The 18,428-nt window shown below is 48.1% G+C and overlaps 1 protein-coding gene across 2 annotated transcripts in view; it reads right to left on the bottom strand.

The window, feature by feature from the left end:
• The window catches only part of ADAMTS17 (ADAM metallopeptidase with thrombospondin type 1 motif 17), a 323,327-nt gene that overhangs the window by 171,966 nt on the left and 132,933 nt on the right, over window positions 1-18,428 (bottom strand). For both annotated transcript variants that reach the window (XM_032836008.1, XM_032836009.1), the window contains exon 8: window positions 17,974-18,079. In XM_032836008.1, the coding sequence (XP_032691899.1) occupies window positions 17,974-18,079 (106 nt within the window). The remainder of the gene's footprint in view (window positions 1-17,973; window positions 18,080-18,428) is intronic.

The raw sequence follows: 18,428 nt of genomic DNA, 5'->3' as shown, positions 1-18,428 counted from the left end.
ACAATGGGGTCTCTATCATCCCTTCCCTGCTCTAAGGCAGGTTATGTCCTGCCTAATGAAATTTAACACTAGAGACCTAGGAGAATTTCAGAGACAAATCCTCCAGTCTTACAACCAAGAGGCACCTGACTCCATTTCTGTAAGCCCTGGTTCTCACACCCAGCCGCACATGGGACTCTCCTGGCGATTGCTGAAAAATGCTGGGGCCTGGCTCCTACCAGCAGAGGCTCTGATTTCACTGGGAGGAGGCATGACTTGACCAGCGATTCTCAAGTGCATTAGAACCACTGAGACAGTGTTAACTGGTGGTTCTCAGGCTTCAAGGCACATTGGAATCCCCCCATAGACCTGTGAAAGCTCAGATGGCTGGCCCCGGCCCAGAGTTTCTGATTCAGCAGGTCCAAGGGGGGGGGGTGGGTAGCAGAGAGAGGTATAAGAATCTGCATGTCTAGTAAGTTCCCCAGGGATGCTGAAACTGCTGGTCCAAGAACACAACGACAGCCACTGTTGGTTTTTACTATGTGTCCCACACTGGCTACAGGTGAAAGTCACCTGCGAAACTTTGACCATTACCTATGCCTGGGGCCCAGCCCAGACCAAGTAAATTAGGACTTTGGAGTCTATGGCAGGCACCTGTGGTTTTCAAGGGCTCCCAAGTTTTCAGTCTGGTATACCTCCAGCGCTGAGAACACCGCCTCTAAGACAGAGGCTGTCCGTGAACGTGGTGGCAGGGGCCCATGCCACAGCTTCTTCCTATTCTGAGTAGAGATGGACCCTCATGCAGCTTCTACATACAGACCCCAGGTCAACCCCCCTCCCCTTCGTGGTGTGACAGAGTCTGAATATTTGAGAATACAATTCTATCCTCCTTTGCTCTTCCCTCCTCCTGCCCACAAATTCCAGGGAGAAGTCCACACTGATAACAAATGGCAGGACTTCTCACCAAGCTTTTAGCCAGGCCACAGTGATTTAGGACAATCAATTCCTGGTGAGTCAAAGCCAAAAAACCTGACTGTACTTTATTTCTGCCTGGATTCCCAGTTTGGGGGGCAAGACACAGGGAGGGCATTCCTGATGGGAGATTCTGCACACACACGAAGTCCGAGGCCCAAATGTTCCATCTGCAAATTTTATACTGATGATGAAGATTCTATGGAACCAGAAAACTTTCGGGAATGGTGATCACCCTATTGCTAAATTACTGAATGCTGGTTTGTGGGACTCTCTGTGAAGCATTCTGGGTACACGGTATATAAAGACTCTTTGTTTCTCTAACACCAAGGATTTATTTGAGAAATTTTGACACTGAGACCTTGGGGGCTTTGTTACTGCTCTTTCTTTTCTCCTTTGCTGTTTTTTTTTTTTTTTAAGGCCCTTCTTAAGCTATATTTTTTATCTTAAAAAAGAAATCTTCACTTCCCCTGGTATAAATTATAGCTTCTTACAGTAATCACTACTGCTCAACTGGCATTCAATATACAGGATAAAAATATATTCCTCCAGCCGTCTTAACGACTGTGTACACAGCTTGTCCTCAAACCCTCTCTGAATTTTGGCTCAGAGCAACTATCATGTTAAGAGGATGGAATGTGGTTTCAAGCAATGCCAGGAGGATTGCATAAGCGATAATTGATATTTTTACTAGCGGCAACTTTGTAGTTGATAATGGGTTATTAAAACAGGAAAAGAGGCCCTCCCCCACAGAATCCCATCTGAGATGTAAAAGGAAAGGTGTTCCAGACAAAAAGCCCCTTGGTGTCAATAAAGGGTGGTTCTGGCAGGTCCCATAGCTTCCAGAATGTGCAGCCCGGGGGCAGAAAGCAGCAGCGAAGAGAACCCCCCCTTGTTTCAGGGTCTCCGGGGCCGAAGCCCGGGCTGCAGCAGCCCCTTCACCCTCCCTCCCCTTCAGGTACATGCGACCCAGCTCTTAGGGGAGCTCGGTCACACTTCTGGAGCAAAGCGTGGGGTGGGTAGGGGGAGAGACAGAAATAGCAAGGGTACCAAGTGTCCTGCCATCCTTGTTCCTTTTTTAAAAATAATTTTGATACTGGCTTTTATTTAAACATCTGCTTTCGACTTAGGTTTACAGAAGGGATCAGTGTCGAATCTGTCAGGCCTGACAGAGCAGAAACTCACTGGTCTGAAGTAGGAGTTGTCAAGGGCCCACCGGCTGGCCTTGTCTTTGGCAGCTCCCACCACCCAGGCCCTGTCCTCCAGATAAGAAGTCGGGGAGATGTCACCTCACTGAAGGCAGCAGAAGGCTCATCCCTTATAAATACCATAAAGGTTCCGCCCGCACGCCCCCCCGCACCCCCCCCCCCGCCACTTTGAGGTTTTCAAGACAATCCTCACTCTTTAGGAAACAGAACCCACATGCTGATCCTTTATGCATAAAAGGAGGCTGAGGCACAGAGCAGCTGCTGAGGCACAGGGGATGGTGAGGGAAGGTGGGCCACGGCAGGGTGGAAACGCTAGACCTCGGGGGTCACCTTTCGTTCTCATGCAATCACCAGCTCACACTCAGTCTGCGTCATACCACATCAGCGAGGATTCTGGCTCTGGGGTCACCCCGCTGTCTATGTGGATGCCTGCAGCCTGCCTCCTGGCCCTGTGACCCCTCAGGTGTGCAGTGCAGTGACCGTGTCCACTGCTTTGCAAGATTTCATACATTTTTTTCCCCTTCGTCACCCTCCTCCAGCTTCAACATAGACTCGGTCTTGTCAGTGTCACAGGCATATACGTACTTATTTTTTTGTGGCCAAGGCTTTTGTTTTTAGGGCACTGGAAGGAAGACAGCTGGAAGCAAGGGGGCAGAGAGACACAGTGAGAGAAAAAGAGAGCTGAAGGTGGTGGAAACAGTGACAGACTGATCTGCTCATGTCAGTACTGCCTGGAACAAGGCTGCATCATCTTCCAAACCACGTAATAGGCTCCGCTGCCCGCTGGGGCCATGATACCAAACAAAATCACACTGACCCACACAGGTATGCACTCTCTCTGCTGCTACATCTTAATTTCTTTCTGAGTCAACCTCAGTGTCCAGAGGAACTGCGTATAAGCTGTATCCACGGCTGGTCAAGTCTGGGGGGCCTGGGACCCAAGTGCTTGCTACCCATCTTCCCTGCTCCATTTGCCCTGGTTCCAGAAGGAACCATAACCCAGCAGCACAGACATGGGTCCAAACCGTAAAGAAGCACCTCCAGGTCGGAGGAAGAGACATGTGAAACCCTAAAGACCACGACGAGTGAAGACTTTCCAAAGCCAACTCATGACGACCCCCATTTGAAAATGTACAGAGCTCTTCCAAAACAGGGAACGCAGATGGTAACCGTCTCCAGGTGCCTTTTCTCTGTCGTTACAGAGGAAAGTCAAAGGGGCAGCACCATGACAGGACCCATGACAAACGAGACTCCTTTTCGAAATGAGGGTGGCTGCCTAAGAATGAGGGAGCCTCGTATTTTCGATGCTTCCAGGGTCATCAGACTGTCACCTGCCCGCATGAGAAAGGCCATGTCCTAATGGGCATGAATGAAGGAGCGCGGTCATTACTGACAGTGAACCGAGCCAATAAATGGATGCAGACAGCTTCAAGCAGTGTGCGGCTCTGCGCAAGCCTGCAGCCGCCATGACACCAGCCAGGAGGAAGACCAGGACAATGAAACTGCTCATGTGAAGGAGTGCAGGCCCGCCAGCTTGGCTGTTTGTTGGAAACACCCAAGGAAGTTCAGAAAAATCCCACCTGCAGAAATGCTGATTTTAATTGGTGTGAGGTGCGGCCTGGGCAACTGCATTTTAATGTGTTCTTTTTCGGGGGGGAGGAGCAACCGAGGGGAGAGAGAGGGAGGGAATCCGAAGCAGACTCCATGCCCAGCAGGGAGCCCAATGTGGGGGCTTGATCTTACCACTCTGAAATCATGACCTGAGTTGAAATCTCGAATCAGACGCTTCACGGACTGAGCCACAGAGGTGCCGCAGGACATCTGCATTTTTTAAAGATCCTCAAGGCAGATCTTACCCTGAACTTCTAAATTTTGAAATAATTAAAGGTACACAGGTGGCTAAAAGGAAAATGCAAGGAGGTTCTGTGCACCCTTCACCCAGCCTCCTGCTATGGTAACATCTTACATCGTAACTATGATGCAAGGTCAAATCCAGAAGATGAATGGTGCTACAATCCACAGTGCTTCTTCAGATCTCATCAGTTACATATACACTCTCCCAGTGTGTATTTCCGTGTTATTTTATCACACATTTAGCTTCCTATAACCACCACCTTAATCAAGAGATCTGAGCACTAACACAACGGGTCATCTGGGTGGCTCAGTCGGTTGAGCATCTGACTTTGGCTCAGGTCATGATCTTGGGGTCCTAAGTAAGCTTCTCTGCGCCTCAGTTTCCTTACCTATAGAATGGGAAGAATGACAGTACTTAACCCAGGGGATGGCTGGAAGGATTGAATGAATTGAATAGATGTAAAACACTGAAAACAAGCGTGTTTAATAAATAACCCATGAGATTTGCCACTGTTTAACAGGGGTATATATGTGCTGTCACCTTGGCCCTGGGTTGTATATACCACCTCCCACCCAGATCCAGATCCTAGTTCCTTTTGTCTCCTATGTCGTCCAAGGGTCACAGGATCAACCACAGGAGAGTGGGATGTGAGATCATAGATCAGTTCAACGCTCCTCAGAGTCCACGAATAGCTACTTCAGCACCCAGGCTGGAGGATGAGCTCGGTACAAACACCAGTGTGAGAAGAAATCAGCACTGCCTCTCAAATTTCTGGAGGGCTCTGATTTTCAGAACGTTCTTCCTCCCACTGATTTGATACCTTTTTCCCTGTGTCTTGAGTACCCTGGTTCAGCTCTGCCACTGGGGGCCATGCAGAGATCTCTTGTGCCCTGACAGCCTTACTGTGACCGCCTCCAGTGTGTCCCCCTGCACACCTCTTCATCACCAAGACATACAGTTCTCCCAGCTATTTCCTTCATCATCCCCTCCCCTTGCATATGGACACGGTCCTGGCACAGCCCTCCTCATACCGAATGCAAGACTCCTACTGCTCATAACTGCTAAAAGGCAGGGTGAAGCTCCCACTGCCTCCCGTTTCTGCAGACGGGGTTGATGTCGATGGGGTCTAAGAATGCCCTGGGTTTGCAAGCATGTCACTCACCACAGACCCTTACGTCCAGATCTGTTTCATCCCTTGTGTCAACCTTTGTCTATTGGCAATGGCTGCCTATAGAATGAGGAAGTACTGTGAGTTGGGACTCCATGGAAAAGGGTTCTGGGATCAGTTAGTAATGTCTGTCAGCAAAGCACAACAAGAAAGTGGAGACCAACATGTGTGTTGGCAGTGACGAGAACCTTTTCAAACAGGCTGCCATGAAGCCATGTTTTCACCATCCTGTGTGTTCCATGTGGTTCATCTGGGATTTAACTTAAATTAAATACCATTGGGAAAGCTGAAAGGCATAGGAGTACTGCCCAGACTTCAACACTGACAAAGGTCTTGAAGCAAGACTCTGCCACTCACCAGTGGAAGGACTCCTCATTCTCCTCTCTGTAAGATGCAAGCAGTGAACCAGGTACAAATGAAATGCAATCAGGCACCACAGCACTGGCCACTGTTCCAAGGTGGTCAAGGACTACGTATACTCTGAGTTTTTCCATGCTGCTCTCCCTGCCATCTCTGTGCCGCCGCACCACAAAAACTGGTGAGCATGCTACCCCTTTCCGCATGCAGGTCATGACTGAAATGTTACATGATGGAGCCCCAAGGTGGGAGGAAGTTTCTCTCCCACACAGCACTGTACCGACCCTGCCTGGAGTAAGGCTGCCCAACAGTTACAAGTTCACTTAATCCCAGTAGTATCCAGTCCACCATTTCCCATACTTCTCATTAGGAAGGTTAAGAGTTTGGCAGAAACCTTGGTGAAAATTACATTCCCTGCCTCTGTACAACCCGCTTTGGGTATGACTTGTTATCCGTAGATTCTTGGTGGACATCTAGAATGGCCTCTTTTCACTGTGAATGCTCACAAATGATATTCGATGAATCCTTGGGGACTCTCTCCTGCAAACCATATTAACATTGTGAATCTAAATTGCATACCATTTGTTTCACTTTTGCAAGAGGACATTTGCCTAGTTCAGCCTTTGGCATACCTTGCTTCTTGCTTCATTGCTTCTCCAAGGATCAAAGCGGGCTGGCACTCTCATTTGCAAACAAGTTGTCAGTCTGGGCCAAGGGAGCCCAAACCATGAGAGGCAGCTGTCTGATCTCTTATCACCTCCTCCGTTATGTGGGTCTTCAGCTCCTCACAGAACAAGGTGTATGGAAACCGGGTGGGATGCACTAGGTAGCTGGCTCATGATGAGGATATCCAGCGATAAAGCCAATTAAGTTATAAAAGGCAGCATGGTATAGGGTCTGGCTCTTCAAAACACAATGTGCCCTCGGTCTTCAAAAGGGGTGTCTTATAACCCTTTGCAAATCCATAAGTTTGGAATTATGATTGCTTCTGTGTGAGTTGGGTGGGGGGGAGGGGCTCTTAATTTTCTTTTCACCTTGGTAACCAACCATTCTAGTGAGTTATTTTCATGAGGAAACGGACTTTATAATCACTTGTAGAAACGGCTGTATGCACGGCAAGGACTAGAAAACGGTTAGTACTGAACACCAATGCCAGGCGGTCATGAGATTCAAGAGGGGACACATGATTCAATGAGTGTTGCAGCAAGAAGTGACCGGGGTTCTGTGCTTTAGGGCTAGCTCTAAACCTTCAGACTCCAGCGTCCCACATGGTACTTACTGGACTTCTAGACCTTAGGTATTATTATGAAAATGTGGAGAGAGAAAATGATGCCTTTGGTATCAGATCCAAAAGCGGCTGACTTGCCAACTCTGAAAATCCACCAACAGGGCAGCTGTGGGATGGGTTCTCCACACACGCGTCACTGGTGGCAAGGATGTGAAGAAGCTGTCCTTAGGGCCAGCACAGTCACTCATGCTTCTGCTTCTGCCTTCAAAACCCAAAGAAAATCTGAATGGGAAGGGGCAAGACAGGAATGCCAGCATATCTAAGCCTCAGTCCAAGGATCTTCCTCTGCACTTTGAGCACATTAAAGACCACTGCTTTGGGGCTTTTAGGGAGAGTTTGAATTGCCTCTTCCTTCCATATTCTACATGCTAAACCCCCATTCCATGGGCAAACCAAATTCTGGTGGGCCAGTGCATTCTACAGGAAGTTTGTTGCCACCCAAGAGTTTGGCATCCTGGAGTTTGGCCAAAATTTTACCAGATTGTATGATGCATCAAGTTAAATGTTTAGACTGGAGGGGCTCTCTTTCAATAGACAGGATGGGTGGTGGCTGTTTCAACCATGTCTTCAAAGAGAGCTGGTGTCCAAGCTACAGAGAAAGTTGAGCGAGAACCTGGAACCTAGCTCTGGAAGGCAGCGAAAAGAGCCCTTGGCACCTGCTGGCACCACCTGGGCAGTAAAAAAAGCATTGGTGAAAAGGAAGGATCACGGGAGAAGTTCCAAAACCAGGGCAAGAAAGCTATTCAAAAAACTGCCCCATGGAAAAATCTTACAAATGAAACAGATTTTCCCATTAAGACCAGTGGGCAGGTGCAGTGCCCCACCCAGCTAGGAGCAGCCCCATGCTGAGATGGGGTCAGAAGGGGCTACCGCTCTGATGTGCTCTAACCGCCCCCACTCAACTGTCTTGTGCACTGGAACACCTGGCTGCCCCAGATCCCACCATTTCTAATCGGCTCCCAGGTGGCGCAATAACACTGGTGTTCAGAACACACTCTGAAGAGCAAGGCGTTAGCTAGATGCCATTCTAGACGTTTCTCCAGAAGTGGGGCTGCCTCATGCTTCTCTACCAGATTCTGTACTGGGCAGGGGATAGGGGAGTTTTAGGGAACAACTGTTAAGTCAGTAAGGGGAGTTTGGATTGGGGTTGGGGAGTAGGAAAGCAGTGGGGTTTCTGGGAGCTTGTTCTGTGGACGAAGCTAAGCTCCATGTGGACCAGACAGCCAACAGCAAGCTGGCCTCCTCCCCCCAATCCCCCGCCAGCTGTCGGAACACAGCTTCTGCCTCCCCTCGGTGATCACAGAACACGTGCCACAAAGATGAACAAGCTCTTAAGGAATCCAGGTCTCCCCCGACCACAGAGCCACCAACAATGACAACTGTAGGTTTAGGTGTCGCTAACCCAGTGAGCACGTGTGCTTCTGCCTGGAAGGCTCCCTGGACTGGAAACCAACCTGCATATGCCTCTCGGCGGTGGGCAAGGCTCCTGTCATCAGGTCCTCAGTGTGTCTGAAGCTGCCCCACAGTAGGCATCCTACTGGACCTGCTATGTCCTCATCGTGGGGACATCGTTATCAATTTTGGTTTGCAAAGACCATGATGGCTTCTTGCCCCTCCCTCGCTTTTGTGGTCTACCCATGGGGAGCTGGGGGAGCCATGGCCACAGTGCAGTGCAAGCTCACACCTTCACCAAGTAGCACAGCCAGGTATCCCAGGGTCCACCATCTCCCCATGGCTGTGCGCCCAACCCACACCACAGCATCAACATCTCAAGGGCCCTGACAACCCTGAGATTGTTCCTGGCTCAGTTCAACACTGACCAAGCTCTCTCCTTTCCATTCTCTCTCCTGATAATAATCAAAAGTGAGCGCCAACAAATCACCGGGCTTACTTAGCACCCACCCCCTCTCAACACCACAGAAGTGTGGCTGTGATTAACAAGATCATCATGTCTTTGCAATGCTTCCAGTGACTTGCGGAGAGTATTACAACATCTCTTCTTCTATATCCATCTACTTATTTATGTTTTTTCCAAGAGAGGCCATTCCCAGATCCCCACACGGGCCCCTGACAACCACTCAGTTGCTCAGACTTCAGCAACTAGGTGCACAATTTCAGACCCCTCCCACTGGTCCTTCCTGACACCACGATCTGGCAAAACCACCACTTCCACACCCTCTGTGCCTGCAAATGGATAAGGATGAAAAAAGCTCTTTTCCCAGAACACACTGTTGACAGTGCTGGTGGCAAAGTCTACAGGGTCTTCAAGAGTGTGTGGCTGCCCTCAGGTCTTCAGTTTGGAAGTTTCCATAAGCAGCAGGCAGTAGATAAATGAGGATTTCAGGCATGACACAAAACACCTTGGGAGAACGGGGGCATCTCTTTGCGAGCTTGGGCTGCTATAACAAAATACTATAAACTGGGTAGTTTATCAATAACAGAAATTTACTTCTCAAAATTTTAAGAGGCTGGAAGTCCAAGGTTAGAGTGCCAGCATGGTGGGGCTCTGGTGAGGGGCCTTTTCCAGGCTGCAAAAGGCTGTGTTCTCTTTGTATCCTCATGTGGCAGAAGTAGAGCTAACTAGCTCTCTGGCCCCTTCTTATAAGAGCACTAGTCCCTTTCATGGGGACCCTCATGACCTAAGACCCACTAATACAATCAGAAGGGGGATTAGATGTCAACATATGAATTTGGAGGGGTACAAATATTCAGTCCATTCCAGACCACTCGTCTGTAAAGAAATCAGTATTATACACCCTTGCCACCTCCCACGGTCCTTACAAAACCCTAGCCCTGTGAGCAGAAAGTGTCTTTCCAGGTAAAGATAAGTAAAGCCAGTTACTAGCCTAGGCCTCAGCACAGGCTCGTTCTCGTGTATAAAGGGCACCATGCCACGGCTAGAAGCTCCTGCTCGAAGTCTCCCACTGGCCACTTAGAGGTGCAGGCAGGGCGAGAACTGGCCATCTGCTAAATAAGGCCAAGTGGACTGCGCATGTCCCTTCCTTCTCTGAGAACCAGAAGAAAAGCCTCTTCGCCAAAGCTGCCGGAAGCTCTGGCAATCTAATGAGAAAACTGGATCTCGTTTCATTCCTGGAATAGTCTGTAACGTAAGGAAGTTCTAAGGGGATTTTGGAATTTGGTTCTTTAGCCAAACTCCACGTTCCTCCCATCTTCTCCAATACCATCTCAGACAACGGTCTTTTAGGCAAGGAAATCCACCTGATAATTAAATGCAAAGAACTCCTGGGGCAGAGACAGACACTCGCAACAGCTTCCGAAGCCTTCCCTGTTACAGTAATGACGCTCTGGGGGCTACAGACAGACGCCCCAGAGCCAGCTGGAGTTTCCATCAGAGCGATAACGTCGAGCCAATGGCTATGTGGCCTGGCTGCTCTGAATGCAGGTGGGACCACATCTGTCTGCTTGCTGAAGAGCTTTTCCCTTTGTTTGTGTTCCCCTCCCAGGCCTGGCCTGCACATATCTGGGAAGGCTGTGGTCAAGGTCCTCTTAAGGACAGCGGCTCTGGGCCTTCCAAGCAACTGGAACAAGCGTTCCGTCCCCACATTTGAGTCTGCATCAAGGGCAAGACTGCAGAGGAAATCCTGGTAACTTTCTGTGCAATGCCTGTTAAGGCAGGGCCGTGAGAAATCCTAGCTCAGGGCAGAAAAGCCCTGTGAAAACAGCCACCAGTTACAACATTCCTTGCTACTCTGGACGCCCCACCTCCCATTCAAAAGTCACACGTCTGGAAAAGGCCAGAAGGAAATTCTGCCCTTTTCAAAGCCACACTCATGGAAGTGGTGGGCTCATGGAAGTCCTGCAGGGCGCAGGCCTGCCTTGCAAATCCTTGGGGCACCGCTGCCTCTGACATCTCGGGTCTTTCTAGCTCAGTGAAGACATGAGGAGGAGGGTGGCTTATAAATTAATGTTCAAGACCCTGCAGTTTCCAGCAGCAAATGTAAAAAAATAACAATAAAATGAAAGGAAACGAGGCCTGAATGTTTTGCACAACTCTGGAATTTGGATAAGACAGCCGCGCCCTGCGGATGCTTGCACCGACTTTGATCCGGGGGCCAAACGCCGAGGAAATCGTCCTCAGGAATCCCTCCAAACTCCTCTGCGTGAAACCTGAGAGCCCCGAACACTGTGAGCACCACCAATTACCCTTCAGTCTGGAGGGGGAGGCTGCGGGAGGCCGTGGGAGCTGAGTGGGAACAGAGAAGGAGACCCAGAGAACCAGGGAGGATCCTGTCTGAAAACCCAGCACAGGACTTGCCTGTTCTAGAACCAGACCAGAGACACCCAGGCTTCGGCAGACCTCCCGGGGGGAATGTACCCCAGCCCAAACTTTCTGTTCTGCAAGAAAGGTAGATCCCCTCCCACCATGTGAACACAACTACCTCAATCCCAACTAGAACAAAAGCATACTTCCCCCTCCCCCTGGGATTTCTAAACAGTTACGACATTTCCAGAAATCCTCTCTCTGTTGTACCTTCTTTATGTAAGGCTGGCCCATCTAAGGTCTATGCTCTGCCTACCAGACTGAGCCCCACGGCAAAGGGTCCAGGCCACAGCTGTGGCTGCCGGGGCCATCTGCTAGCGGGTGACCTGCCTGGTCACATCTGGCCTGCATTCACTCTGAATCTCCCCCACGCTGCACCGGGCAGCTTTCTTAATACAGATCACAGACAAACATTTCTTCTCTTCACACATCTGGATAATGGCTTTCCTTACTTCCTGTTCTGGGATCGAGCAATTCTTTTCAGATTGAATTGTGTCGACTGCAGTAATAAGAACATTTCCCCCAGAAGAGTTCTCTCCTCCCCTTTCCCTCCGCTCCCCCACCCTCCCTAGACACTTGTCCACTCTCTGCCCACAAGGCACAATTCGCAGGGATGGGAAACAGATGACATTCCGTGCTGCGCCCCAGGCGAGCACATCCCCAGGCATGTGTCAATGAGACATCCTTCCAACATCCACTGCCCCGAGCTCATTTGCACTTTGTCACGTTCTGGCTAGAAACATCCAGAGTGCCTGGATCTAGCTTTTAAGGAATGTCTTTAAGGGAGGATACCAAGTGTCACATGGGAACTGCTTGGGGTCGAGGATTTCCCTCATTACTTCAGGGCAGCATGCAAGGGTATCCCACCTGCCAGGTCCTTGTTGGGCTGAGCAGGAGAACAAAGTCCTTGCTCTGCTCATGTCTCAGTGCTCCTTCCAGTTCTGCCAGCAAGGACAATGCTTCCAAAATACGGGGCATGGCTCCAGTGGACCATGGGTGTGTGTGTGTGTGTGTGTGTGTGTGTGTGTGTGAGCGCACAGGTCTGAAAACCTGGCTATACCCCACACATTGTTGTAACTGAGCCCACTTATAATTATTTGCATGTCTGTGGGTGCACATATGACTGCCCCAAACACAGCTCCTTATTAGGACACTTGTATCTCTAAACCTCAGCCCAGCATCTCTCTTCGGAGTCCTAGGGACTCAGTACCCTGCCCCTCACATTCCTCCCATGGCCAGGCACTTAAAACTTTGTTCTGAACCCTCACAGAGGTCTCCTGGCAGGTGTCGGGTGAGAGGTGACAGGACTAACCCTGTCTACAAGGCCACAGTCAGGATGGCTGGGCTTTTCTCCACCTGCCACGCCATGAATGCACATGGTTGGTGGGGTGTCAGGGAAGTGGCAAAGGGAGTGGAATTCTGGGTGACCGAGAGGCGGGTGAGAGGGGAGCAGGATCATACCCAGCATTGCTGCAGCCCATGTGATGGTGGCCCAGAGACAGACATGAGAATGTAGATGACGCCAGAAAGCAACAATGAAGCCCCTGAGGCCCGGGAGCCATGGTTCTCCACCCTGGATGCACCGGGAATCTCTGGAGGGCCTTCCTTAGTACTCTCTCCCACAGAGGGCAAGTCCTAATTGCTCTAGGGTGAAGCTCAGGCCACTGGCACTTAGAAATGCTTCAGGGGCTCCCCTTGTATACCTACGCCCATGTGTCCCCTGCACTAGGCTCCCAAGCTTCCCCAAAGAGAGAAGTTTTCAGAGGCCACAACATGAGGAGAGCTAAATTCCAGAACACAAAGACCTGAGAAAAGGAATATGGAAATCAGGCAAAAAAAAAAAAGAAAAAAAAAAAAAAATTCCAGGATGATCAGGTGGGAAGAGTGCCCACCCCGAGAACAGGCAGAAAGAGCCCAAACAGGGGGCATGGCTTTGGGGCCTGTCTGGAGGGCTTTTTGTAGATTTACTTGGGTTAGAGAGGTCTGCGTAGTTTGGAAGGACTCAAGGCAGGAATTGATCTGGCTCAGGCTTATCTAGCAGAGCCTCTTAAATCCAACAGAGGCAGAGATTTACTTTCTGCAAGAGAAAGCTCTTTGTTTCTACCTATAAAGATAGGTCTTTTTTTCCCCTGTATGTGGGTGGCCGAGTGTGCACTATGCGATTTCCCTCCCCTCTTTCAGCACCCCATCTAGATGGGCCTGTGTTCAGGCGTTCCCTGGGAGCTCTCGGTCTTACCTGATTGAGAAGCAAACTGCATGTTATGGTGTTCTGGGTCTCCCCAGGCCCTAAATGTCCATTTGAGACTCTGTGCCCTCCTCATCTCCCACTGTCTACTGCCTCCTCTGGGCCTGATCATGCCACCCCACCCCCCACCCCAAACAAAAGGCATTCTCACCGATTTGTTCTAGAACTGCTTCCTTTCTCCCTTTTACACTAAAACTCCCAAATCACAGCAAACAATATATTCTAAAATTCCCGTAGAAGTACTACACTGGTTATTTTAATATTCTACTTAAGTCACTACCAACTCCCTCCTTCATCTGTGAGGGTATCATCTGATTTTGGTTTTACTTTTCCCATGGGCCATTAGTATGGACCTAGACCTAACCCTTATTGGGGGAGAATCCTATCCATAACCAATCAGGGCTGGGCCTCAAAAGCACATGCTTGCCCAAGAGAAACAAATGCTTGCTTCTCACTATTCCTCTTTCTCTTTAAAACCAAATATTGATAAACATCTTGGAAACTGAGGTCTACCACAAGGCACCCTGTCCTGGTTTCTTGAGGGAAAACACCTGCGCAGCGCTGGCCCAGCTGGGCTGTGTCTCTCAAGGAATGACTCCCTAACCTTATCAGTTCAGTTATAACCAATAACAGCTGTCAGCTACAGCTCTCTGGAGGGAAAGAGGTGCATCACCGCCATCTTCTCACACTCAGGAGCTCTTCCTCTCTCCTGGTCACAGCAGGATGAAGGAATCCCTCATTTCCAGTTGGGTTCTCAAGCTATCATGGCAAGACAGGAAGACGGCTGCCTTCCCAAATGCACACTACTGAAGGAGACAGGCAATCTTTCACCCCAAGCAGGCAACTAAGTCATGAAGTCTCATCAGAAAACCTCAAAGTCAGAGTGCCTGGGTGGCTCAGTCAGTGAAGTGTTCAACTCTTGGCTTTGGCTTGGGTCATGATCTCGAGGGAGTGAGACAGAATCCCACGGCTGGCTCTGTGCTCAAAGAGGAGTCTGTTGAAGACTTTCTCTCTCTTTGCCTTTGCCCTCCAACCCCTCTCTTTCTCAAATAAATAAATGTTAAAAAAAAAAAAAAAGAAAAAGAAAACCTCAAAGTCACTGTTATCATGGTTTCTGCATGGAGCCAACTCATCCTCCCAGCAGAAACATACATAGGAGTTTTCCCAGGGAAACTTTCCATGTGAGCAGCAAATCCTTCAGACCCGTCCAAAGCTGGGGCTGCAGTCTTTCCCACCCTTTTTCTTTCTCAGGTAAGCAGAAAGCTGTTGATTGTAGCTGAGGTACTTGAATTTCCTAGGGAAGTCCCTCTTGCTGATACACTGGCTTTCTTCTGCAACTAGGATGCCATGGATTGTCCTTTCTGCCTTGGTTGGGAGAAATCTGAAAGTACCTTGGTTTTTTCGACATATAACAAGTTTTCTTCTTATTTCCGTCTCTTAGAACATGGGTCTTTAATAGCCCTGATGTATGGGTATATTATCATAAAAGTGATCCCAAATCATTTCAAGTAGAGATTAGAAATTTTTAAAAAGTAATACTAGTTTCCTAATCTATTAAATAAAAGCTAAATAATACCTACCTCATAGAACTGATCAATAGCACAATGATTGCACAGCATCTAACAGAGTAGGTGGTTGGTAAATGAGATCTGATTTGACTTAAACATCATTAGTACATTATTAATTCCTGTCCTAAGCAGAATTATTGATATTACCATGGCAAGAATTTTCCATTTAATTCATAACTTAAAACCCACATGATTGCAGACTGGATTAGAGACAGTTTATGGTACCAAAGAAATTATTTTTGAACTACAATATGTAAAATATGATCATTCATAAAAAGAGACACAGAAAGAGGGAGGAAAAACAAAATTCCAGGATCTGGATGAGTTAATTGAGGAAAATGAGCTTGATATTCCCTTTGTGTTTTCTGACAGCCAAAGCAGGGAGAAAATCAGGTAATGTATAGGACTCTCATTGTCTGATAAATGCAACGTGTACCTCACATGGAAAGTGAATTTTTCTCCTGGCATTCAGAGCTTGAGTAATGGCTTGCACAGAGTCTTAAATGAGATTCAGTGGGTAAGCAACAGAAGGGCCATACTTAGGAGCACCCAGGGGCAAAGGCACACGCCCAACTTTCAGAAGAAAGTTTCACTTTATCAGTATTAAATTTTAGGGACCAATGGGTGAGGTACATATAAGGGTACTCTTTTTCATTTTCTAAAGCTTTCACTGAGAAATTTTCTTGAAGAGCACAGACCAGTGCTCAGGTCCTCCGAGAATACCCTCCCATCCTCTCTTAGTGCACATGTACTTAAAGAACATACTTACTTTAACTTAAGGAGTTAAATGACTCCACTCTGTTTCAATAGGCAGCCGCCTACAGGCTTCAGATCTGTGAAGCAGTCTGGCAAGTGGCTTCACTAGGACTACAGGCTGATCCCTCTTGTTAAGCCCCCACACAGCCTTGCCTGGGGCTCTGAGCCAACTGGTCAGAAGGGACTGCAGATGCAGAGACTGTGGCTTCGTCCCTCAGAGACCTGCTTCCCATTGCTCGCAAATAATCAGTGACAACAGACTTCCCTGGGAAAACTATAATCGCCCAACTAGGGGCAAGGCCAAATGCTCGCAGAATTTATTGGCTTTGATGAACAATTAGGTGTTTGTTTTCGTAGGTAATTAGAGCGCAATAGCAAGCTATAAAGGGCCCTCCAAGAAACTGAAGCAGACTATAGCTAAAGGCTACTGGAGTCGGACTGAATCTCCCCATTCATTCCTGCAGCCCTCCTGCGCTGGAATGCCAGCGGCCTGCACAATCGCACAGGTCAGCAGGGAGAAAATGGCCCCCGGTGCGCTTCACGTCCAAGGAGAAAGGCCTCTGTGCAGCACGTGTGTCCTCACACATGGGTGCAAAGAGCACTCCGGTGTGGGCCCTGGCACTGAAGACTGCATGGAATCTTGCAGTTCATATAAACAGATGCATCCAAAAGTCCACAACAACCCACGTGTTGGAAAATGTTTTGACAACTGCATTCTCAAGACCACTAGGTCCTTGATTCTGAGGAACCAGGACGGGCCCGGTGGGACCTTTGGCACAAAGAAGAGAAGAGAGGATGTTTGCCAAGGCCGTACTGATTTATGTTTCTCTCTCAGCAACCACTTTCCACCACAGCTTTGAGTATGTGTGTGTGTGTTTAGCAAATCAGAAATATGAATACATATTTGATTACGATTAATTTTTAAAAATTATTTCTTAGTAGTATAGGCAAAAAAAAGGTGTGGGCAAAGGGCTGTTGCCAATATTTAAAAAATACTGTTGAGATAAAAGAACTGTGTACTTAGAGACAACTACTCATTTTGCTTCTTTTAGTCGATGACATGTTATTTCTGCCTTAATCCCAGGAAATACACACAGGATTATTATCATTTGCTCTGCTCACATCATGATACTCAGTAGGCACAAAAAAGGTAACAACCAAACCCATCTACAAGAGTGAAAAAAATGAGAATGGGACCAGAGAAAACAAGACCAAAAAAATACAAATAAAGCCACAGATACAGCTAACCTTAGAGGAAACTGATTTTGTGCTTCTCCTTACAGACCGACTTTACTTTTGCAGAAGGTTGAGCTCACATTTAGGGTCCCGCGCATCATACTCAGCAGGTCATTAGGAAACACTTTGTTTTTTCGCCAAGAACTAGACTTCTATTTAATTTTGTTCTACCCAACCCGGTATAAATTCTCCTATTGTTCTGCATGCTCTGACCGCCTCAATTTATGTATTTATTTTTTAAGTTCTCATGCAGTCATACCACAGTTTTTTTTTCCCCTCAGAGAAATACAAAACAGACACCTACTGCAGGAGAAGTAGTAAACCCTCAAGCCACAGTTTCAGGATCAGCTGGCTTTCCGCCACCTGAGATTTCCTGCAGGTGATCTCCATCTTGGGCCAGCCACTCAACCCCTCTGACCTTCTTTTCCCTCCTCTGAAAATCCGGGAGTATGCCTTAGATCCTTCCCACAACATCTTTGGGCTCTGAGGTTTTATGGCTCTTCCCTCCTCTGGGGAAGAATTTCCATGGACAAAGGCAGCAGCTGAGAGGTCTTTTAAACTAAGACACTGACATTCTGACTTAAGACAGTTGGACTTCATTGGAAACCGGCTCTCAAGGAAATAGAAAGTCAACAGTATGAAGATAATCCCATTATCTGAACAATAGAGTGAATCAAAGATCATGCTGGTCCAGGAAAGGAAATGCAACCAAAGAAGACATTCCGACACAAACCTCTTTGCTCTAGACTGTATGCACTAGGAAGAGACATGAACATGAAATGAACATTTCAAGTCTCAGATCATCTGGTCAGTAATCTTTCTGGGCTCCCTGAAGGACTGAGACCCAGGCCTGCTGGCCTATGTCTGTGTTACAGAAGAAGCAAAGGCAAAGAGCAGCACTGTTTCAGAACTTTTGGAATTCAAGGAAAAAAAAAAATATATATATATATATATTTATATATGTATACATAAATACATATGTTTCAGAATATATATATGCATACATATATTCAGGAAGGGAATTGGAAAAGGCAGAACAATACCGAGTCTGATACTTACTTGTGGCCCAGCTCATGAGCGATGGTAAAGGCCAAATTGAGACCATTGTCTTCGGCAAGCACACATTTCCTCTTAGCACTGCACACGCCTCCTAAGTAAGCAATTCCTGCAGCAGAGACAAAAACACATCCTCTTCAGAATGTGGGAGGCCCTGACCTCGCTAGGCCAGTCCATAAGGTCAACATCACTCAAGACGGAGAGGGGAGGGGCAGACTAGAATGGTAACGTGGCCATGGGGCTGGAGCCGTCATTCCAGAGCTCCTGCGGAGGATGGGCTGGTGTCTACTGCTTTGGGATTCAGCGACAAAGCATTAATAGTAATAATAACCACCATGCAGATCTCCCAAGCATTTAGTAGGTGTCAGGCAATGTGCTGTATTTGCACGCATTATCTCATTTCATCGTAATTACCCAGGCTGGCGGTGACAAAGGGAGACCAAGGCTCTGCAGGGAAA

The sequence above is a fragment of the Lontra canadensis genome, unplaced genomic scaffold (assembly GCF_010015895.1).
Source record: "Lontra canadensis isolate GAN:19392208 unplaced genomic scaffold, GSC_riverotter_1.0 scaffold89, whole genome shotgun sequence".
NCBI classification, from domain to species: Eukaryota; Metazoa; Chordata; class Mammalia; order Carnivora; family Mustelidae; genus Lontra; species Lontra canadensis.
The sequence above is the reverse complement of the archived record's forward strand: the minus strand, read 5'-3'. Positions and strand labels throughout refer to the sequence as shown.